The sequence below is a fragment of the Emys orbicularis genome, chromosome 1, assembly GCF_028017835.1.
Source record: "Emys orbicularis isolate rEmyOrb1 chromosome 1, rEmyOrb1.hap1, whole genome shotgun sequence".
Classification (NCBI taxonomy): domain Eukaryota; kingdom Metazoa; phylum Chordata; order Testudines; family Emydidae; genus Emys; species Emys orbicularis.
This window is the reverse complement of record NC_088683.1, coordinates 314,577,128-314,594,458: the sequence shown is the minus strand read 5'-3', so window position 1 is coordinate 314,594,458 and position 17,331 is coordinate 314,577,128. Positions and strand designations below refer to the sequence as shown.

Sequence of the window (17,331 nt, the reverse complement as noted above, 5' to 3'; positions counted from 1 at the left end):
CCCACTGAAGTTAAAGTTAAGCACATGAGCATGCAGGATCAGGGTCTAAGGGTCTATCCTGAAAAGTTCTGTGCACCATCTCGAAGAAGCTGAGCACCCTTGAGTCTCATTATCTTCAGTAGGAATTGACAATGTTGAGGAACTGCCAGGTTTGAACCATAAGGCCTGCTCCTTCTCCCATTAAAGTTGAAGAATTTTGCCATTGACTTCAACAGGAGCAGGAGCAGGCCCTGAGTGATGTATCAAAGGAAAGCACAGTTGGGAGGCGGGGGAGGGCCTAGTTCTGCTCTGTTACATCAGTGCAAGTTAGTAGCAACATCAGTATAAGCAATGTAAATGAGATCAGACTCAAGTCCATGGCATCATGGGAAACCCATGGCATAATCTGACAATGTCGGGTTTGTTGATTGTGTGCAACTTTTCATGCCTAAACTAAAGAAACAAAGACATGTGAAGTGACTGGCAGGGGACTGTCATGGACCATTATGTGCAACATTGTCACTCTGGCCTGTGAGGTCATGTGACTGCAAAGTTAGCCCTTCCTTCCTGTGTGACTTCTAGTTTCTAAATTAGGTCAAGCCCCTTCCTATTTGCTATGCCATATGAAAACAACTGCACTGCTAGTCTGCAAGCCATGTGTCTGACCTCACCTTCATGATTAAGGAGTTAGAAGAGGTTTTCATTAGACCTTTGAAAGCCAAAGCCCCACAGTTCAGATGGTAAAAGAAGGTATATACAGAGAAGTAACTTAGAGAATTTTTTCACTTCAAGGTCCCAGAAACAAAGGCAAGGTTTTCATCTCGAGGGCAAAAGACCAAAACATCAAGACACTTGATCACGGCCTTGGTAGACCAAGAGACTACCTACACTTGACCAGAGCTCAAAAGACTACAGTAAACATTAAGTAAAGGAAAATGGCTGAATATCAGGGAAAAAATTTCTAATGGAATTCCTATTAGACTGTCTCCCAAAGGAAGTGAGAAAAGCCCCATTAAGAAGTCATTTAAAACTGGATTGGACAAAGCCCTGGAAAATGTGCTGTCGGGAACAATCCTTCACTGTCTGTGGGACCTCAGCACATGATCTCATTGCTAATTGGAAAATACTGCAACATTTCAGTGACTAAGTGAAGTTTCCAATAACATTCAAACACCTAAATGTGTTCAGGAAGCAAAACGAGCTGAGTCTTTTAACCCAGAAACAAAATTACTAACTCTAGGCCAAATTTTTTCTCTCATTTACTCCAACACTAATGCAGAGTAATTCCACTGATTTAACTGGAATCGCTCCAGATTTACACCACAGCACAGGAGCACAGAATTTTCCCAACTCCTTCCAATTAATTTTAATTTAAACTGTTGATATTTTAAAAGCTTGAACATGGAATATTTTCTATAATCTTTATTTTAGAATAAATTTTCTTACCATATAATTTTCTATCATTGCTCTTGGGGCTTGATCCAGCAGAATATGTTGGTAGCTTTCTGAGCAACATAAGCTCCAAACAAGCTTTGAATGCTGGGTCTGCAGTAGGCCAACCCTTCCTGGACCTGTCTAGCTTCTATCCTATGGGCTTGCACAGCCCACCGAGTTCTTACAACCCCAGGCCAGCCAAGCATTAACTCATGAGTGAGTGGGGCTACTCAGGTGAGTAAGAGCGCACCATTGTGAGTAAGGGGTTCATACTCTGTCCCTAAGCGCTTTGCTGGATGGGGTCCTAGGGCTTGAACATAGCCTCCAAAAAGAGTGGTACTATAATAGTTATAAATGACAAAATTTACAGAGACCCCTCTTGATAGAATCACCTTTTCTTACTGGGCCAAACTCTCTTGGCATAACTCAAACTTGGGCCTGACTTCAATGGAGCAATGCTGATCTATGCCAGCTGAATATCTGGCCCCCAGTCTCCATTAATGTGAATCAGTGTCTCTCTCAAAGATTTTCATTAGTATGACAAATAAGCCCTTTCATTTGACTTTGTTTTACAAGACAGCAAGGCCTAGTAGTGGGCTGAGCATGAGATTCATTGTGCGCTAAGAACTCCTGATTCTTGGTCTGTCACTGATGCCATTTTGGCTTTGAACAAGTCACTCGGCATATCAGTGACTCAGCTTCTCCATCTGTAAAATGGAGATAATACATCCTTATGAACCTCAATTCTCCTGAAGATTAATTAGTCAATGTTTGTAAAACCCTTTGAAATGTAAAGCACCATGCAACTGCTAAGTATTGTTACTCTCCAGTATGAAAAAGGAGCTAAAAAATGAGACAAGCAAGCATTTCTATCTATAAATAAAACAGCACTCGGAGTTTTCTTTAGATCAAAAAGTCTGGTCTTAATGCAAAATTCTGCTTAAACTCCAAACAGCTGCAACAATAATCAAAGCATCACACAGTACTTTTATATTCAACATCAATAGCAAAGAAAGGAGAAGGAAAGCAACTCTTCCCAATGTTTTAGCAGCATCATTCTTTTTTGGAGGGTTTTTTGTTTCATTTTTTTGTGCGTATCAGCATTTTCATTATACACATGCTTTCCAGAGGCTTATAATCTGACTTTTAACAATTTGCTCCAGGCTGAAATTTGGCATGCATGGAATTTTTCTCCTTACTTAGCTGAAGCTTATTGTAGTAGTAAAAATTGTTGCAAAAATAGCACAGCTCACTGTAAACAAATGAATACACACCCATTAACATCTCTTTCAGTTACATTCATGTTTGGAACCATTCTCAATTTAGGTCAGTGTTCCAACAAACCACCTCAACACTTTGGGACAGCTGGTGTAAACTGTCATAATTCCATTGGCTTCAATGGAGTGATGACAATTTACAGCAGCTGAGGATCTGCTCCTTTCTCTTTCAGCTGACTAAAGCAGGAAGACACAAGGTTTAGGCCAACAAAATGGATCAAATTTAGAGGGGAGCGTGAGTCTAAGTGACAACTGGAGAGTCTAAATTTATATTTTTTTCTGACCCATATAAGTGTATGTTAACTTAGACTCCCTTACAGTCATATGCAGTGGGCCAGGCTCAGAGGTAATATTAAGAGGGGAGAATTACACTTGACTAAGGGGGGGAGGTGTAAGAGAGGTGAAATTGATGTAATCTACACACTAAGGGAGCCCACAAGTTGTAAATTACATCATCTTAGACTCGCTTCTGAATTTGTCCAAATGTCCTTAAATTGTCACTTTTGCAAGCATACAGCAGGGGATCTTATTACCTAATGTTCTACCATATGGGCTGCAAAATCTGCTCAGGATGGCAGATTTTTATATGTCTTTCCTTTTATCATGTCTTCCCACAATAACCACCTTACTTATGGCCTGACTGATCCTGCATTGCCTGCAAAGGTAAAACTCTCATTGGAGTCAATGAGTTTTATTCTGTACCGTGTTACATTATTGTAGGCAGATGCACCTTTGTAAAGTTGGTGTAAAGTGGGCATTAAACATTACCACTAGTGATCAAAGTGGCTGGCTCTGGAAGCCAAGATGTAATATCCAGGAGTGCTGAGGCTAAGCCAAAAAGGGGTGTGGTCTGCACAAATATACACTGCACTCTGTCTCTATGTAAAACAGGTGGGGCAGCTGGAGTGAACTGGAGCAGCTGTGAGGCCGCTCTTAATTGAAGCATAAAGCTAATGTACAGAGATTCTACTCCGTAACAACATCAAGCAATGCCATACTCCTCGTTTGCCTCAATGTTGATGTCTTCTGGCACAGGTGCCGACTTTCTCATTTCCCCAGCAGTGCTCAACCCCTGCTCTGCCCCAGGTCCTGCCCCACTCCACCTCTTCCCACCCCTGCCCTGCCTCTTCCCACCCCGCTCTACCCCCTTCCACTCCCCCGAGCGCATCCCACCCTCACTCCTCCTCCTCCCCCTCAGCGCCTCCTGCCCACCGCTGAACAGCTGATCTGCGGCAGTTAGGAGGCGCTGGAAGGGAGGGGGAAGAGCTGATCCGTAAGGCCACCAGTGGGTGCTGGGCATCCACTGCAGCTCCCACGCAGTCGGCACCTATGTCTTCTGGGGAGGCACATGTTCCTTTCCATGCTTTCATCTTTTTATGGAAGGGGTGTGTGTGTGTGTGTGTTTGTGTTTGTGTGTGTGTGTGTGTGTGTGTGTGTGTGTGTGTGTGTGTGTGTGTGTGTGTGTGTGTGTGTGTGTGTGTAAAAGATGTAGTTTGTCTTTGTGTAACATGGATGATCATCCGAACCCATGAGAAAGTCACTGAGGTGTCCTACCTGACAGAAAAATGGGAGAGAGGAAAAAGTGGCAAAACACCTCATGTGATTATTGACTGTAGGGTTCTCAACTAGAGCAGGCCATAATATGGAAATCCCTTCCTGTGAAAAATTGTCACGGTTTTTTGAAGGGGTGGGGGGAATTGCAGATTGTGACAAAAAGTCAAAAATGCAAAAATTTATTGCACAAAGGGATTTCCAGAAAAATTCCACTTAGAGACAAGTGAAATGGAATTTTTTGGCTTGCCATCTTCTTGTCTGGAAACCTCTTGTCAATTTCACTGTTTCCCAGCAGACAGAAATTGAAATTGACAAGAGCCTTCCAGCTAGGCAGCCTGGGAATCACCATTTCAATTTTGCTGATGGAAAACTTGATTTTTGTGTGTGTGTGTGCAAAATTGAAATATTCCCATGGAAAATTTTGATTTTGAATAAAGGGTGTTTTCAATCAGACAATCATTCTGGTGGAAAATTCCCAACCAGCTCTATCCTCCGCATCTAGCCAATGTTTGTCAAGAGCAGGCAAGAGTCTGTGCAGGCTAATACATGACTATTGCCCTAGCACAGGGTTTGAGGAACTTTACAGTGGCTTTTCCCGAGGGTTATTTTTCTTCTGCAGATGTTTTCAGAATTTATCTTAGAAACTGCTTGAGCCTGTTTTCCCATATAGCCAAATGTTCCAAATTCCTGAAGCTACAATAAAAGGGCCATCCGTGTTCATGGGTTACAGTCGCAGCTAGTGTAGACACAAGGGAATGAAGAGAGAGAAATAGGGGCTCCTCATTTGGCTCCTCCCATTTCCAAAAGGAACTCCTGTCGGAACTTGTGGAATTCTGGTGTAAAAACTACTGGAGAATCAAGACAGTGCAACCTAGTCAGTTACACCAGATTTACCTACAGAAAAGCAACTTACTTTTCAGATGCATAACAAACTGGGGGTTCAGCCTGACCACTTCTGAATTTTGCTTTTATGAAATTACCATATATCTGTGGATCCCCCATGAGTTAGCAGACTTGTGTCATGTCTCTTCCAGGCCAGAGACAATGGTGAATGATCACTATTCAGTGATCAGCTGTTCAGAGTAAAACACCTTGGGACAATAGGTTTGCTCTGCCTGGGAGAAGACACTTTCTCCTCTTGTCTGAAGGGATGGGTGGGTTGAGGGTAATGGAAAATTACCAAAAGGCAGAACAAAAGAAGTAGGTGACCCCGATCAGGAGTCTATAAAGGGACTGACAAGAGGGAATGAGAGGAGACACAGCCATCTTGCCCTACAGACATTAAGATGCAGGAAGCTGCTGCAGGGGCAAGGTAGGCAACGGGGTGGAGGACTCTGCCTGCCTGTGAGAATACAGATGATTTCTCAAGGGAAGGATGAGCTAATGAGGGACATTGTGTGCAGAAGGTTTTATTGTTTGGTGTGATCTGTATTCTCCTGTGCATTACATGATGAAATATAAAGAGCATAAAGTTTGATACATTAAACAAAGTAAGAGTGAGTGACTGAGAGAGAGAGACCTTCACAAATACTGTGTGCCTCTGAGGGAGTCAAATTTGTAAACGAAAAGCATCAGACCTTGGCGGTGGAGTTCTGGGGGAGGGTATGTTTAAGTCCTGGGAGTCTGAAGGGTCAGCCAGGAGGGGTAAGTGATTGGACAGCAGGTTCCAACACGCAGAGGGGGAGTTCCAGATAGAAGGTCTGGGCCCTGTGAGTGTGCCTAAGGTTGGTGCAATGGCTGCACTCCGTTCAGGTTCATGGAGCTTGAAACACCTTTGACAATTCAGAGTTCAAAGGCTTGGAGTCCCTTTGGCATTCCTAGTGGAGGGCCAAAAAGGGGCGCTCGCTAGGATCTGTGACAACACGCATCCCAGAATTAAGACCAATGGGTCTAATTCAGAGATGTGTCAAAGATGGTGAGTCATCATTTCACTCCTGAATATGGCTCAACATAGATTCAAAGGGAGTTTTGCCTAAGTAAGTGCAGATTTCAGTTCTTTTCTTTCGTATGCCGACCCTTTTTATGAAGAGTCACCTTGCTAGCATCATGCTCTTTAAATTTACTGTATGTGAAATACTGTATCTTTCGATACACTGCGTGTAATAAAACTGGGTAACCTTTTAGTTCGTTGTGCTTTTAATTTGATTGCTCTTCATTCAGAGAGTGAAATTATTCATCACATTAGTATGTCATATCTAACCAAATTGCAATGAAAAGAGGATCGATAATTAGAGTACAGTTTGCTGTAGATTTGTTAAACTTTAGTTTTTGTTAAACTTTACAGTTATTTTTAAAGACATGCCTTTCAGTACAGTCTATTATAGGTACATGATATATATCTCAATCTTCCAAACATTCAGAGTAAACCAGCTCGATACATTGCACTTACTATTCTCAATGAAGACTGTATGCATCTACATAACTGTGCCCTCAAGAGGTTATAGACAGTATAACTTTCACATTGGTTATCAGTACTCAGAAACAATACAGCAAAAGTGCTTGTAAAGTATCAGCTACAGCAGTAGCAGTTCTCAAACTATGATCTGTGGGCCACTGATGGTCAACAGAGAGCTGGCTATCCAAATGGTGCTGGCTCCTTTTCCTTGTTTCTGGCTGCTAATTGCATAAGAAGAAACTAAATATACATTAAACACTTTCCTAATGTTACTTTTCCATGTAAGCAATTGTTGTAATCGCTGCAGTGATATTGGGATCATAATTAGGATGGGAAGTGGTTTGTGTGATTGAGAATGGGAGGGAAGAGTCCACAAGGCAATCCCTGTGTTAAGACTGAAAAAGTTTAAGAACCCCAGAGCATAGTATCCTAGAATTGTTTTAAAATATATACAGACCCCACTCTCGGGATCCTCTGAAACAGTAAACGAGCCTCTTAAATGCCAGACAAACCAATTTTGAAACTGCTGTTCCTAGTCTGTGGGGATTTGCAGTTTCATGCAGGTTCTATCATTCATTTTTCAGGAGAGGAGTTGGTTTATGGTAAGCAGCCATGAGTAACTAACTCTTGGTTGCCACATACAGCAACAACTCTGTGAAACCCCAGCTGTAAAGCCTTAGCACCATTTCACTAGGGCAGGCTTAGCTGGTTTTACACAGGGGTTACTCCACTGACCTCCCTAGAGTTACTCCTGATTTGCACTCAGGTGAGAGGAGAATCAGGCCCTGTGTCTACTAGTGCCCACCCACATCATCTCAATAGCAGAGTAAAAAGCCTCTGATACCAGAGCAGGACAATCAGATCAATTTGTCAGTATTGGCCCGCCCCATAATCGCTGTATCCGAACTGTATCGTGTTCTCACCTGCCCTTAAGTCTCCCACTACAAGGCATTTGGCCAGTTAGTTTATTCACCCAAGTTAGTGCCTTTTAAAACACTTAGTGCCCATAACTGTAGTACCTATCAAAACCCATGAGCTAGAAAATCTATCCTGTTTTTATGTTTGTGTTTAACATCAGTTAATATTCTTTTACATTCAAACATTCCCCCTGAGTTGTTGACAGCAGGCACAACAAGTGTGCTGATGCAGAAGAATCAGAAGGTGAAAGCATCTATAAACAGAAGGTGAAAACTGACTGACCTAGAATCACTGCCAAACTGAGTGAAAGGCAAAAAGATAAACAAACAGCATAAAAATACATTCAATAGTTACCATACTTTTCCTTTCAATAGTCTATGTCTTGATTAGTAATATACATAGAGTAATAGTAAGGTTTTTGGGGAGGAAATTGGGATAAATCTTCAGCTGGTGCATAGCTCCTTAAGACCATGGAGCTATGCAGCTTTACACAAGCTAAGGATCTGACCCCTGTTCTTTACTTTGCAGTGTCCCTTTAACTTGTCCAAGTTACTGACCCACCACACCATCCCCCATCCCTAAGGCCTTAAGTTGCTTTTTATGTACCTTCAGAAGTGATGGTTTCTCAATTAGTTCATTTCTTGGGCATTTTACAGCATTGCTGCATGAAATCAGAGATAACCCTAAAACCCAGTAGAGGGGGAAATTACACATGCTGTGTAAATAATTTCTGAACTGTAAGTAAAATTGTCTGTGATTTGCACAAGTTCACTGATCTTTTGGATTGCACCTACTGAAAATAAACTCTGAACACTTATGTCCACCCCTCCTTGGAAAATTGTTTTGCAGTCTATGCTGGAAAACTCCATTGGCTTGCACTGTAACCAGTCTAGACAGTATTTGGTCCTGCCATGCGGGCAGGGGACTGGACTCGATGACCTCTCGAGGTCCCTTCCAGTCCTAGAATCTATGAATCTTAAGGATGCCTCTTCCCTCATCACATTTGATTCCAAGTCTCCATCAGCAGTCAGAGAGGGGTGGCATACTAGTTACAGCACAAGACAAAGCCACAAAGATTTGTGAGTTTTCCACTCTTTCTGTTCCCCTTCCCTCAATATTGACTGTGGAGGTTGTCATATTTCACTAGTATGGATTGTAATCAGACACAGGGGCAGCCTGGCCAGCAAGCCTGCAGAAAGGGGGAGTGCTGCCACAAAAACTGGATCAACTAAAATTAAAATCATCTGATCAGAGACAAATTGAAAACAGAAAACAGTGGCTAAAAAGCAAGCAGGAGTGAAGCCTTTGTGGTGGGTGGAAGTGAAAATAACCAGTCTGAGTGGGATCACACATATTATTTAATCAAATATCTCTCCATCCCTCTGCCTGCGGGCGGGGGAGAGGGTGGAATTTCATGACAAAGTGGGCTTTTGGAACTGTAAGTTACTGGCACAATTCTCTCTCAAGGCATTGCTATTTTCTTCCAGATTGTGAGCCATATTAAATACAGAAATGTCTATAGGTCACACAGCAGACAGAAGGCTGAAGTAACAGTGTCAGTTTATTTCTGAGTGTAGAAATTACTTCAAAGCTTTGGGTCAGATTCTCAGCTGATGTAAATGAGCTCCTTAATGGACCTACAACTTACACTAGCTGAGGATCTGGCCCAGATAGTCTTCCTTTCCTTTCCCCTGATTTTCAACTTTAAACTGTGTAGTGCAGTCTTGTTTGCAGTGATATACTTAAAAATTTATTTCCATTTCATTACTGTGTGCGCCCTGTTTGGAGGGGAAGTAATTACAAGTCCCAATGAAGCACACAACTATGCTTTCTGAATTTGCACTCCTAGAAATGGCTATCACAGGACATGTGAAACATAGCAGCTTTGATGGTTTCTGCGCTGAATGCCATTGAAATACATAACCTCACTATAAATAGTACAGCCTAAAATCTCATTCATTTGAATGGTTATTCAAGAGGAAAGTGTTGCTGGAACATATGCAATGTTCCAGCACCACTTACAACAATACCGTGATGCTTTACTCTGAAAAATGACTCTACAAGCATAGCATTGTGGGGTTCCAAGTTTAATATCTCAGGAACTTTGAGGTCAAATTTGATCTCAATCTATAAGAAAAAAAATTTCTCCTTAACTGTCAGCACTGCAAACTCCAGCTAGGACCTGAGAGTCAAGCTGTATTCTTTCTGGCTTTGGATCCTCTATTCTGTAATAAAGATTCTCCAGTTGGAATCTCGGGTTTGACCCTGCAGTTGGATCCAAGTGGGTAAACCCATACCCCCTTGCAGTGCCCTACTGAAGTCAAGGCAAACCCAAGACAAAAGACAATCCCTTCCCCAAGGCGCTTACAATTTAATTGTACTCTTACAACCTAATAATAGTTTTAAGTGATTTAGTGCAGCATACTATTCTGAAAGGTTAAATGCCAGCCTGGCAGGAACTTCAGTATATGAGAATGAACAAGGTTAACTGAAACCTGCAGAGGTGCTATCGTAAGAATAGAGAAAATAATGCAGTCACTGTACAAGCACAGTACAGGAACCAAAAGCTTGTGACTTACCTCCCAGAAACTGGATGCCTCCTGCTACCCTGCCCACAGTTCTGGAGATGAGCTCGGACACACAGCAGCCCATGAGTGCAGTCAGCGCCACCAAAAGGAGGAGGCCACAGCCCAGCCCCGTCACCACGGTGCAGATCCTCCACTCAGCACTTGGGATGGCCTGGAAGGATGCGTAGCGGCCACACTGCTCTACCATCACTGTAGTCTGGCGGCTCTCATCCCGCACTGGATAGGAACACCTCCGGAAAGTGCCAAAGGACACTGACTTCTCCAGCTGAGACCCCAACAGCCAGTAGGGCATAAAGAATCCTATGCAGGAAGCAGCAGCGCAGAGGAAGGAGAGAAGTGCCCAGATCATCCCAGTGCAAGTAAGGCTGGATGCCATCTTTCTACTCACAACCAATAACGGTAGCAATGAGGAGAGAGGGACTGTGTGTGTGTTAGTTTGGGGAGATTTATGAGTAACCCAGAATCTTTCAGTCCCGGTCAATCCTCAGCCTAGTAAAATCTTGAATCCTAAAGGCCATGACGCTCTCTTCCGTCATGAAGATGAAGGTCCCTGGTTAAATAATAACAAGGAGGAAAATAAAAAATCAATAATATTAAAGTAATAAAATAAATAATAATCAGTTCCATTCTCTGTAGTGCGTTCCTTCCAAGAATCTCAAAGCAATGAGACACTGTTCACATAAATCACACTTCTACCTCAAAATGGCTTCCCTACTATTATTACAAATAGCACCTAGAATTGCCACAACTGACAGAGATTAGAGAATAAATATTCCATTTTCTTTACTATGTTCATTTGCCAGCACTGTAGAGCCAGTTTCAATGTCCGTCGTCCCCGTCTCGCCCCCCCCCCCGCCCCCACGTAGTAAGTTAGTCAGTCATTTTCCTCTGTTGTTTGTGTTGGTCTTTCACACAGGGGAAAGGAAAACATCTATTTAATCCTTAACATTTGAGGCCCTGATCCTGCAAAGACTTACACACATGCTTAACTTTATGCATTCAATGGGACGACTCATAGTAAAGTTAAGTATCTGAATAAGTCTTTGCAGGATTGAGGCCCTTGGGAAGTTACGTAAGTACTATTAAAGCACCTAATTCACAGATGAGTAAAATGAGACTTCCATAGGTTAAAATTTTGTCCAAAATGGCCAGGGATTTTTGGTGCATCAGTGCTCAGGTTCCCAAAAGGAGACACCTTGTGCCTGATTTACAGAGATGCTAAGCATCCACAATTCCAACTAAAGTCAATGGCAGCTGCAGGCATATTAGTACCAAACTATCCCAAGCTGAGTACCCAAAAATCTGTGCTGCTTAAAAGAAGCAGCCACATTTAAAATTTTGCCTGCAAGTGGTTTGCTAAAGACCTGAGGAACACAGCCTGGCTCCCAGCCTCCTTCTCTAACAATTACATATCTCTAATGTAGCACTGTAGCATCCTCCCATTTCCGATTACAGTACAGAACTAATCACTACTCTCCAAAAGTTGGAGGAATATTTTTTTTTAAATCCACAATGGATCATTACGTCTGAATCCAATAGCATTTGTATGGTTATGATCATTTCTCACAGTTGCTGCCAAATGAATTCTGACAGCTATTTACTTTTTTTTTTAAGCATGGCTACATGCCAAGTCAGTGAATTCACTTCATGTACAGGCAATAAAATTAATACTCCATTTTTACCAGCAGGGAATGTAGGAAAGGGTCTTAAAATGAAATTAACCATGCACACCACATTAAAGTTTGTTTACTTTTTTAATTTATTTAAGAAAAATAATCCTCTGTTATGAAGCTTATTTTCTGGCAGAAGAGTCTGTATGCATTTGTACCAATCATCTGTATGTATTCACCTCACCTCTGACCTACAAAAGATCAAAAACATGGGAGGAAAACCTAAAAAGTGGTATATAATGTATCCTGTCTCCTCTGTGTCTCTTTAGGTGGTAGGCTCTTTGGACCAAAGGTTGTCCTTATCTCTGTGGCTCATGCAGTCCACATCACACTAGCTCGATGATGATAATTAACAATATACAGGTAGATCACGGTGCTTGAATTCCCCCCCCCCCCCCCGATTATTAGGAAAGATCACGTACTTTAAAATAAAGGACAATATGGAGAATTTGGTGGTAAGGTGCCAGATGCTACTCCCTGTGAAATGAACAGCAAAGCTCCCATTGACTTCAACGGGAGCAGGATCTCGCCCTAGGAAAGTCTGCTTTCATTCATAGCCCGACGTGCTAGTTTAAAAAAAACAAACCTATGTTGCACTGTACTTTTTGTGTGCGGAACAATGTACCCAATATGTCAGTGTCAACTTGAAATCTGAACCCGTCCAGCCTGCATGAAGATACAAAGTCTCCGGAGCCCTTTCTGGTCCGGGGGTAGAACCGCTCTCGCATTCCCTCTCACGCTGCCCCCCTAAACTTTCCGGGAGGAGTTACTGTAGCAGAGCCCCCGCACTGAGAAAACCCCCGTTACCTGGTTCACGTGGCAGCTGTGAGTGACTGTGCAGCGCAGCGCAGCGCAGCCCGGGCGATCTGGAGGCAGGGATGAGCCGGGTCCTGGCTGTCTGCCGGGGAAAGTTGCCCCTGTCAGGTGAGAAGGTGCCGGGCACAAGGCAGCCGCCCGACTGCCAGGCGGCCAACTTCCAGCCCGGCGGAGGCGCCCAGCCACGCGCGCTGCTCCCAGCTGCAGCGGGGCAGGCAGCCGCGGCAATGCTCCGCGGGGCTAGAAAGGCACCAGCCAGCCAGCAGCTGGGCGGGGAGCAGCCCACGGGCCGGGAGAGGCGGGTACTGCCCCGCTGTGCCAAGGGCTCGCTCGGATCCTCCCGCTCCCAGATGCGCGGGGAACCCTCCCAACAGCCCGGCAGCGGCGCAGGGCGGGCGGGGCTGGAGGACACAGGCGGGGGCGGTGCGGGGCTGGGAGGCTCGCGTGGCCCCTGCTCCTGCCCCCCGCGCCCGGGCACTCCCGGCAGAGGGCTGTGTGGGCGCAGGGAGGCGGCCGGCTGGCGCTGCCACGCAATGGGCTTCAAGGCAGGCAGGGCGCGCGGCTGCTTTCCCCTCCCACCGCCTCCTGCTCACCGGGCGGGACCCCGCTGCAGGCACGGCAATTGCGGGGCTAGCCGGGACATTCTTGGAGACTGAGAAGCTCAGAGACGGGGGCGGCACAGGCGAGTGGGTGTCAAACTCCCCGGAGAAGCATCAGTCAAGGGAGCCCCGCCCCCCCCCAAGACCCTGCGGGGGGGGGGGAGCGATGTGGGGGGAGAAGGGGATGGATACGTGGGCTGAGGAATAGTGGAGAAAGTTACATTGCAGTGGGGCCTTGGGTTGTGTCTCTTCTGGGGGGAGGCTTGTTCCCAACAGTGAGGCAGATAGGGAGAGCTGGAGGAGCACAAGCCAGCCGCAGAGAGGAGGATAGGATCGGAGAGGGGTGAAGGCTGCAATCCTTAAATGGAAGAAGATGGGCTAATCCCCCGAGGACAGCTGTATGGGGGGGTGGGGGGGAGGGTTGCTGCTGATGCTCCAGCATTTTGATCAAGACAGTTTGGGAGCTGATTTGCACAGAGGAGAAATGTGGTCAGGGCGTGAGGAGCCACCAAAGGAGACAGGGTGGGAGTTTAGCTAATGTTGCTGCAGCAGCCCCACAGGGCTGGGATAGGTCATGCCAAGGGCTGTGGGCAGCAACATTTTCCCAGTGTCTCTAGTGGGAAAGGTTTTTTTGCAAACTTTTTTTTTAAACAAAAAAATTCACTGGGAATGAAACATTTCCTGCTTTATTTGTTTTTTTCCTAGCTTGAGTAAGTTTTTTTCAGACAAGAAACTTAGATGCCAGGATTAAATCACATCTGCAGCAGAAATGCAAAATTTCCCTCCTAGCGTTTCTTTTTCAATCCTGGAACACGGCTTGGGATCTTAGTACTAGTCATGAATATTATTGATGTTAAATGAAAGAAATGCCATGTTCAGAATTAGATCACAGACCTGCTTTGCTGGCAATTTTTTTTTTTTTTTTTTTTTAGTAAGACTCTTTTTACAAAAAACAAAGTTTTAAAATCAGAGTAGTATCAAGCCTGTTTATTTCTCAAGAGAGATAAAAGCGAGCTTTAATGTGTATAGAAATAATAGCCTTTCATCATACAATTCAAAAGTGCATTCCTTAAGGGACATTGTTTCAAGGAGAAATAGAGGAAGTCTAGTTTAGTGGGTAGAACAAGACACTGGAAATCAGGGCTATTACTTTTTTAATGTGTTATTTGTATTATAGTAGTACGAAGAGGCCTTGACCAAGAGCAGGATTCTGTTGTCCTAGGCACTGCACAGAGACTGTCTCTGACCCAAAGAGTTTTCAGTCTGATATACAGGAGGTCAGACTAGATGATGTACAGACCCCTTCTGGCCTTAAACTGTGGGCCTTGTTTTCAGAAGAACACAGACACATGCTTAAGTTTAAGCATCTGCTGAAGTGCTTTGCTAACTAGACAAGACAGGCAAAGGAAATGTTGTTACTCTCATTTTACAGAGAGTGAACTGATGCACAAAGAGATCAGATGACTTTTCCAGGACATCTGTGGCAGAGCCAAGAGTTGAATCTGGAAATGCAGAATCCCAGTCCAATGTCTTATGGGCAAGACCATCCTGCCTTTTGGTTCTAGCCCTGGCTCTGCCACTGACTTTCTTTGTGACACTGCACCAGTCAGTTCGAATGCATTCCTTCAAGGCGTAGAGCACTTCCTGACAAGCATTGAGAATCTTCGCTACAATTGACATCTGTCCAGTCAGCACTTTGCACATGACAGGTTTCAGAGTAGCAGCCGTGTTAGTCTGTATCCGCAAAAATAACAGGAGTACTTGTGGCACCTTAGAGACTAACAAGACTTGGTAAGACAACTCCCACCTGTTCATGCTCTCTGTATGTGTGTATATATATCTCCTCAATATTGTTTCACTCTATATGCATCCGAAGAAGTGGGTTGTAGCCCACGAAAGCTTATGCTCTAATAAATTTGTTAGTCTCTAAGGTGCCACAAGTACTCCTGTCACTTTGCACATGTAGGTTTTTGATCTATCTGTTCTTCGCTTTTCCTATCCAGGAAATGATGATGATGGTCAACTCCCATAGGGGAGATGTGAGGTTTAACATTTGCAAAGTGCTTTGAGATTATTGTTTGAAAGCTTCTGTAAATGTGAATTATTATTATAGGGCATTATTGTTAAATTCCCATTGTTTAAGGCCTGATCCTGCACTCCTTGCTCAGGCAAAACTCCCATTGACTTCAAGGATTGGGTGTAAGAGTAATGCAGTGATAAATGTGTCTAAATTGTGTCTATGATGGAATTAGACATGCATACAAATTGTTAGAATGTCAATAGAAAACTTTTAAACTCACATACAAAAGGCGAGTTTTAGTTAAAACTGCTGGAGCTAAAAGAGCTTTCAGGGGACAAGTACACAAACATTTATTTATTAGTGCAGGGCATTTGTAGTCTATCTCCTTCACTGTGGAAACAGAAAGATTTCCATTGTACCTAGATGGATTTAAAAATTCTCTTTTAAAACAGGAGTGTCTGGATTAGAAATTGAGTGGTTTCTCTGAAATTGTCTTCTTTACGCCAAGGTACCTAAATCTTTGCTTAGTATGCTACTCGTGACTCAACAGCATGTATTCTACTTACATTCTATGTTCTATCTGAAGGGTGCATTTATATCCAAGTACACATGAGGTAGCTGCTGCAATGCTACCTTCCATTCATGAAGACTCCACAATCACCAGGATTTTGCATCCATCCTGAAGCATTTCGTCTTGCCTACTGTCTCTGAATTTCCCTAAGCTAGGCATGCACCAAGCATTTTCACTTGCAGGAAACGTGCTATATTTCACCATCCATTTTTTGTTAGAGAAGAGTGAGTATTGGTTTGACTTGAATTAAATTTAAACAAATCACTTTTGATAAGTTAATATGCAAACTTTTGTTCCATTTTCATGTTTCAACACATGTTACTGTAATGGCAACCTTTGCTGCTCCTTCCACAATTTTTGGAACGACTGCGACTCTTGTCTACACAGGGGAAATTCATCAAAATATTCAAATCAGTTTCAAAAGTATCTGGAAGCATGGGGTACAGAAGTCTCCAGCAGTGGGCGCCATTCTTATAACTCGCTTAGTGAGACCTCCTCAAAGCAGATTTAACTAAACTAAACTAGTTATAACAACAGTTCTTGTCTCCAGAGCCTTGTATATAATGAAGCTCCAGCTGGTTTTAAAATTAGTTCTGCTTGTTTGGAATTTTGAGAAAATATCCCCTGTGCTGAGCAGGCCAGTAAAAGAACACCAGTAAGGCAAAGAATAGGCAAATCACAACATGAAAGCCCCATTGCTGGAGTCGTTAAAGGCAGGATTGGACAAAACACTCAAGAGTATACTATAAGAAACAATTATTTATTGGTAGGGGAAAATGAGAATAGTTCTCACCATATCTGATTTTCATGATACATAACAGCAGGGCTGAGACATGCTAAAGCCTATTTTGTGCTAATCAGCACAGCAAGACCAATAGAGAAAATCATGTAATTGTAGCTTTCTTTATAGTAAATGAACCCAAGCCAGGACAAACATCACAGACTCAATGACAGATTAGTTGTCTAATCAAAGCATACAACAAAAGACATTTCACTGTCAGATTAGGTAGCACAGGGGAGTGAGTATATGTTCAAGAATTTAGAGCAAAATGAAGTCTCCAACAAACCTGTATCAAACTATTCACTCTTTTTAACTAATGAGGGGAAATAAGGGAGTGTCTTTCCTTTGCAGACCTTCATCTGGTTTTCTCTTGAGCATGTGTTAGAGCATGATATGGTGTGGTTCTTGGCCCCTGGAGGATATGCTCAGCACTTCACAGAACTGGATCTTTAGGCCAGGCCTGTACTTGAATTGAAACTAGGTTCAACAGAATGGTGCAGACAGAGCCATTGATTTGATGTTATATACTGAAGGCATGATCAAGAGAATACAATATTATTCAAATAAAACCACACCTTAATTGTAAAACGATAGTTAAGTACATAGATTAGATAGATATACAAGAAATCGGGTTATAGTTAAGAAAAAAAGAATGTTGATAGTTATCTTAGTAGTTCATCAAATATGTTTATCCTAAACTATATTGGTTGGCGCATATAAATCACTGTT

The 17,331-nt window shown here is 43.2% G+C and overlaps 1 protein-coding gene across 1 annotated transcript in view; it reads right to left on the bottom strand.

The window, feature by feature from the left end:
- The window catches only part of LHFPL6 (LHFPL tetraspan subfamily member 6), a 206,087-nt gene extending 195,566 nt beyond the window's left edge, over positions 1–10,521 (bottom strand). The window contains exon 1 of the mRNA XM_065423788.1: positions 10,137–10,521. Coding sequence (XP_065279860.1) covers positions 10,137–10,521 — 385 coding nt within the window. The remainder of the gene's footprint in view (positions 1–10,136) is intronic.
- Positions 10,522–17,331: the final 6,810 nt, after the last annotated feature.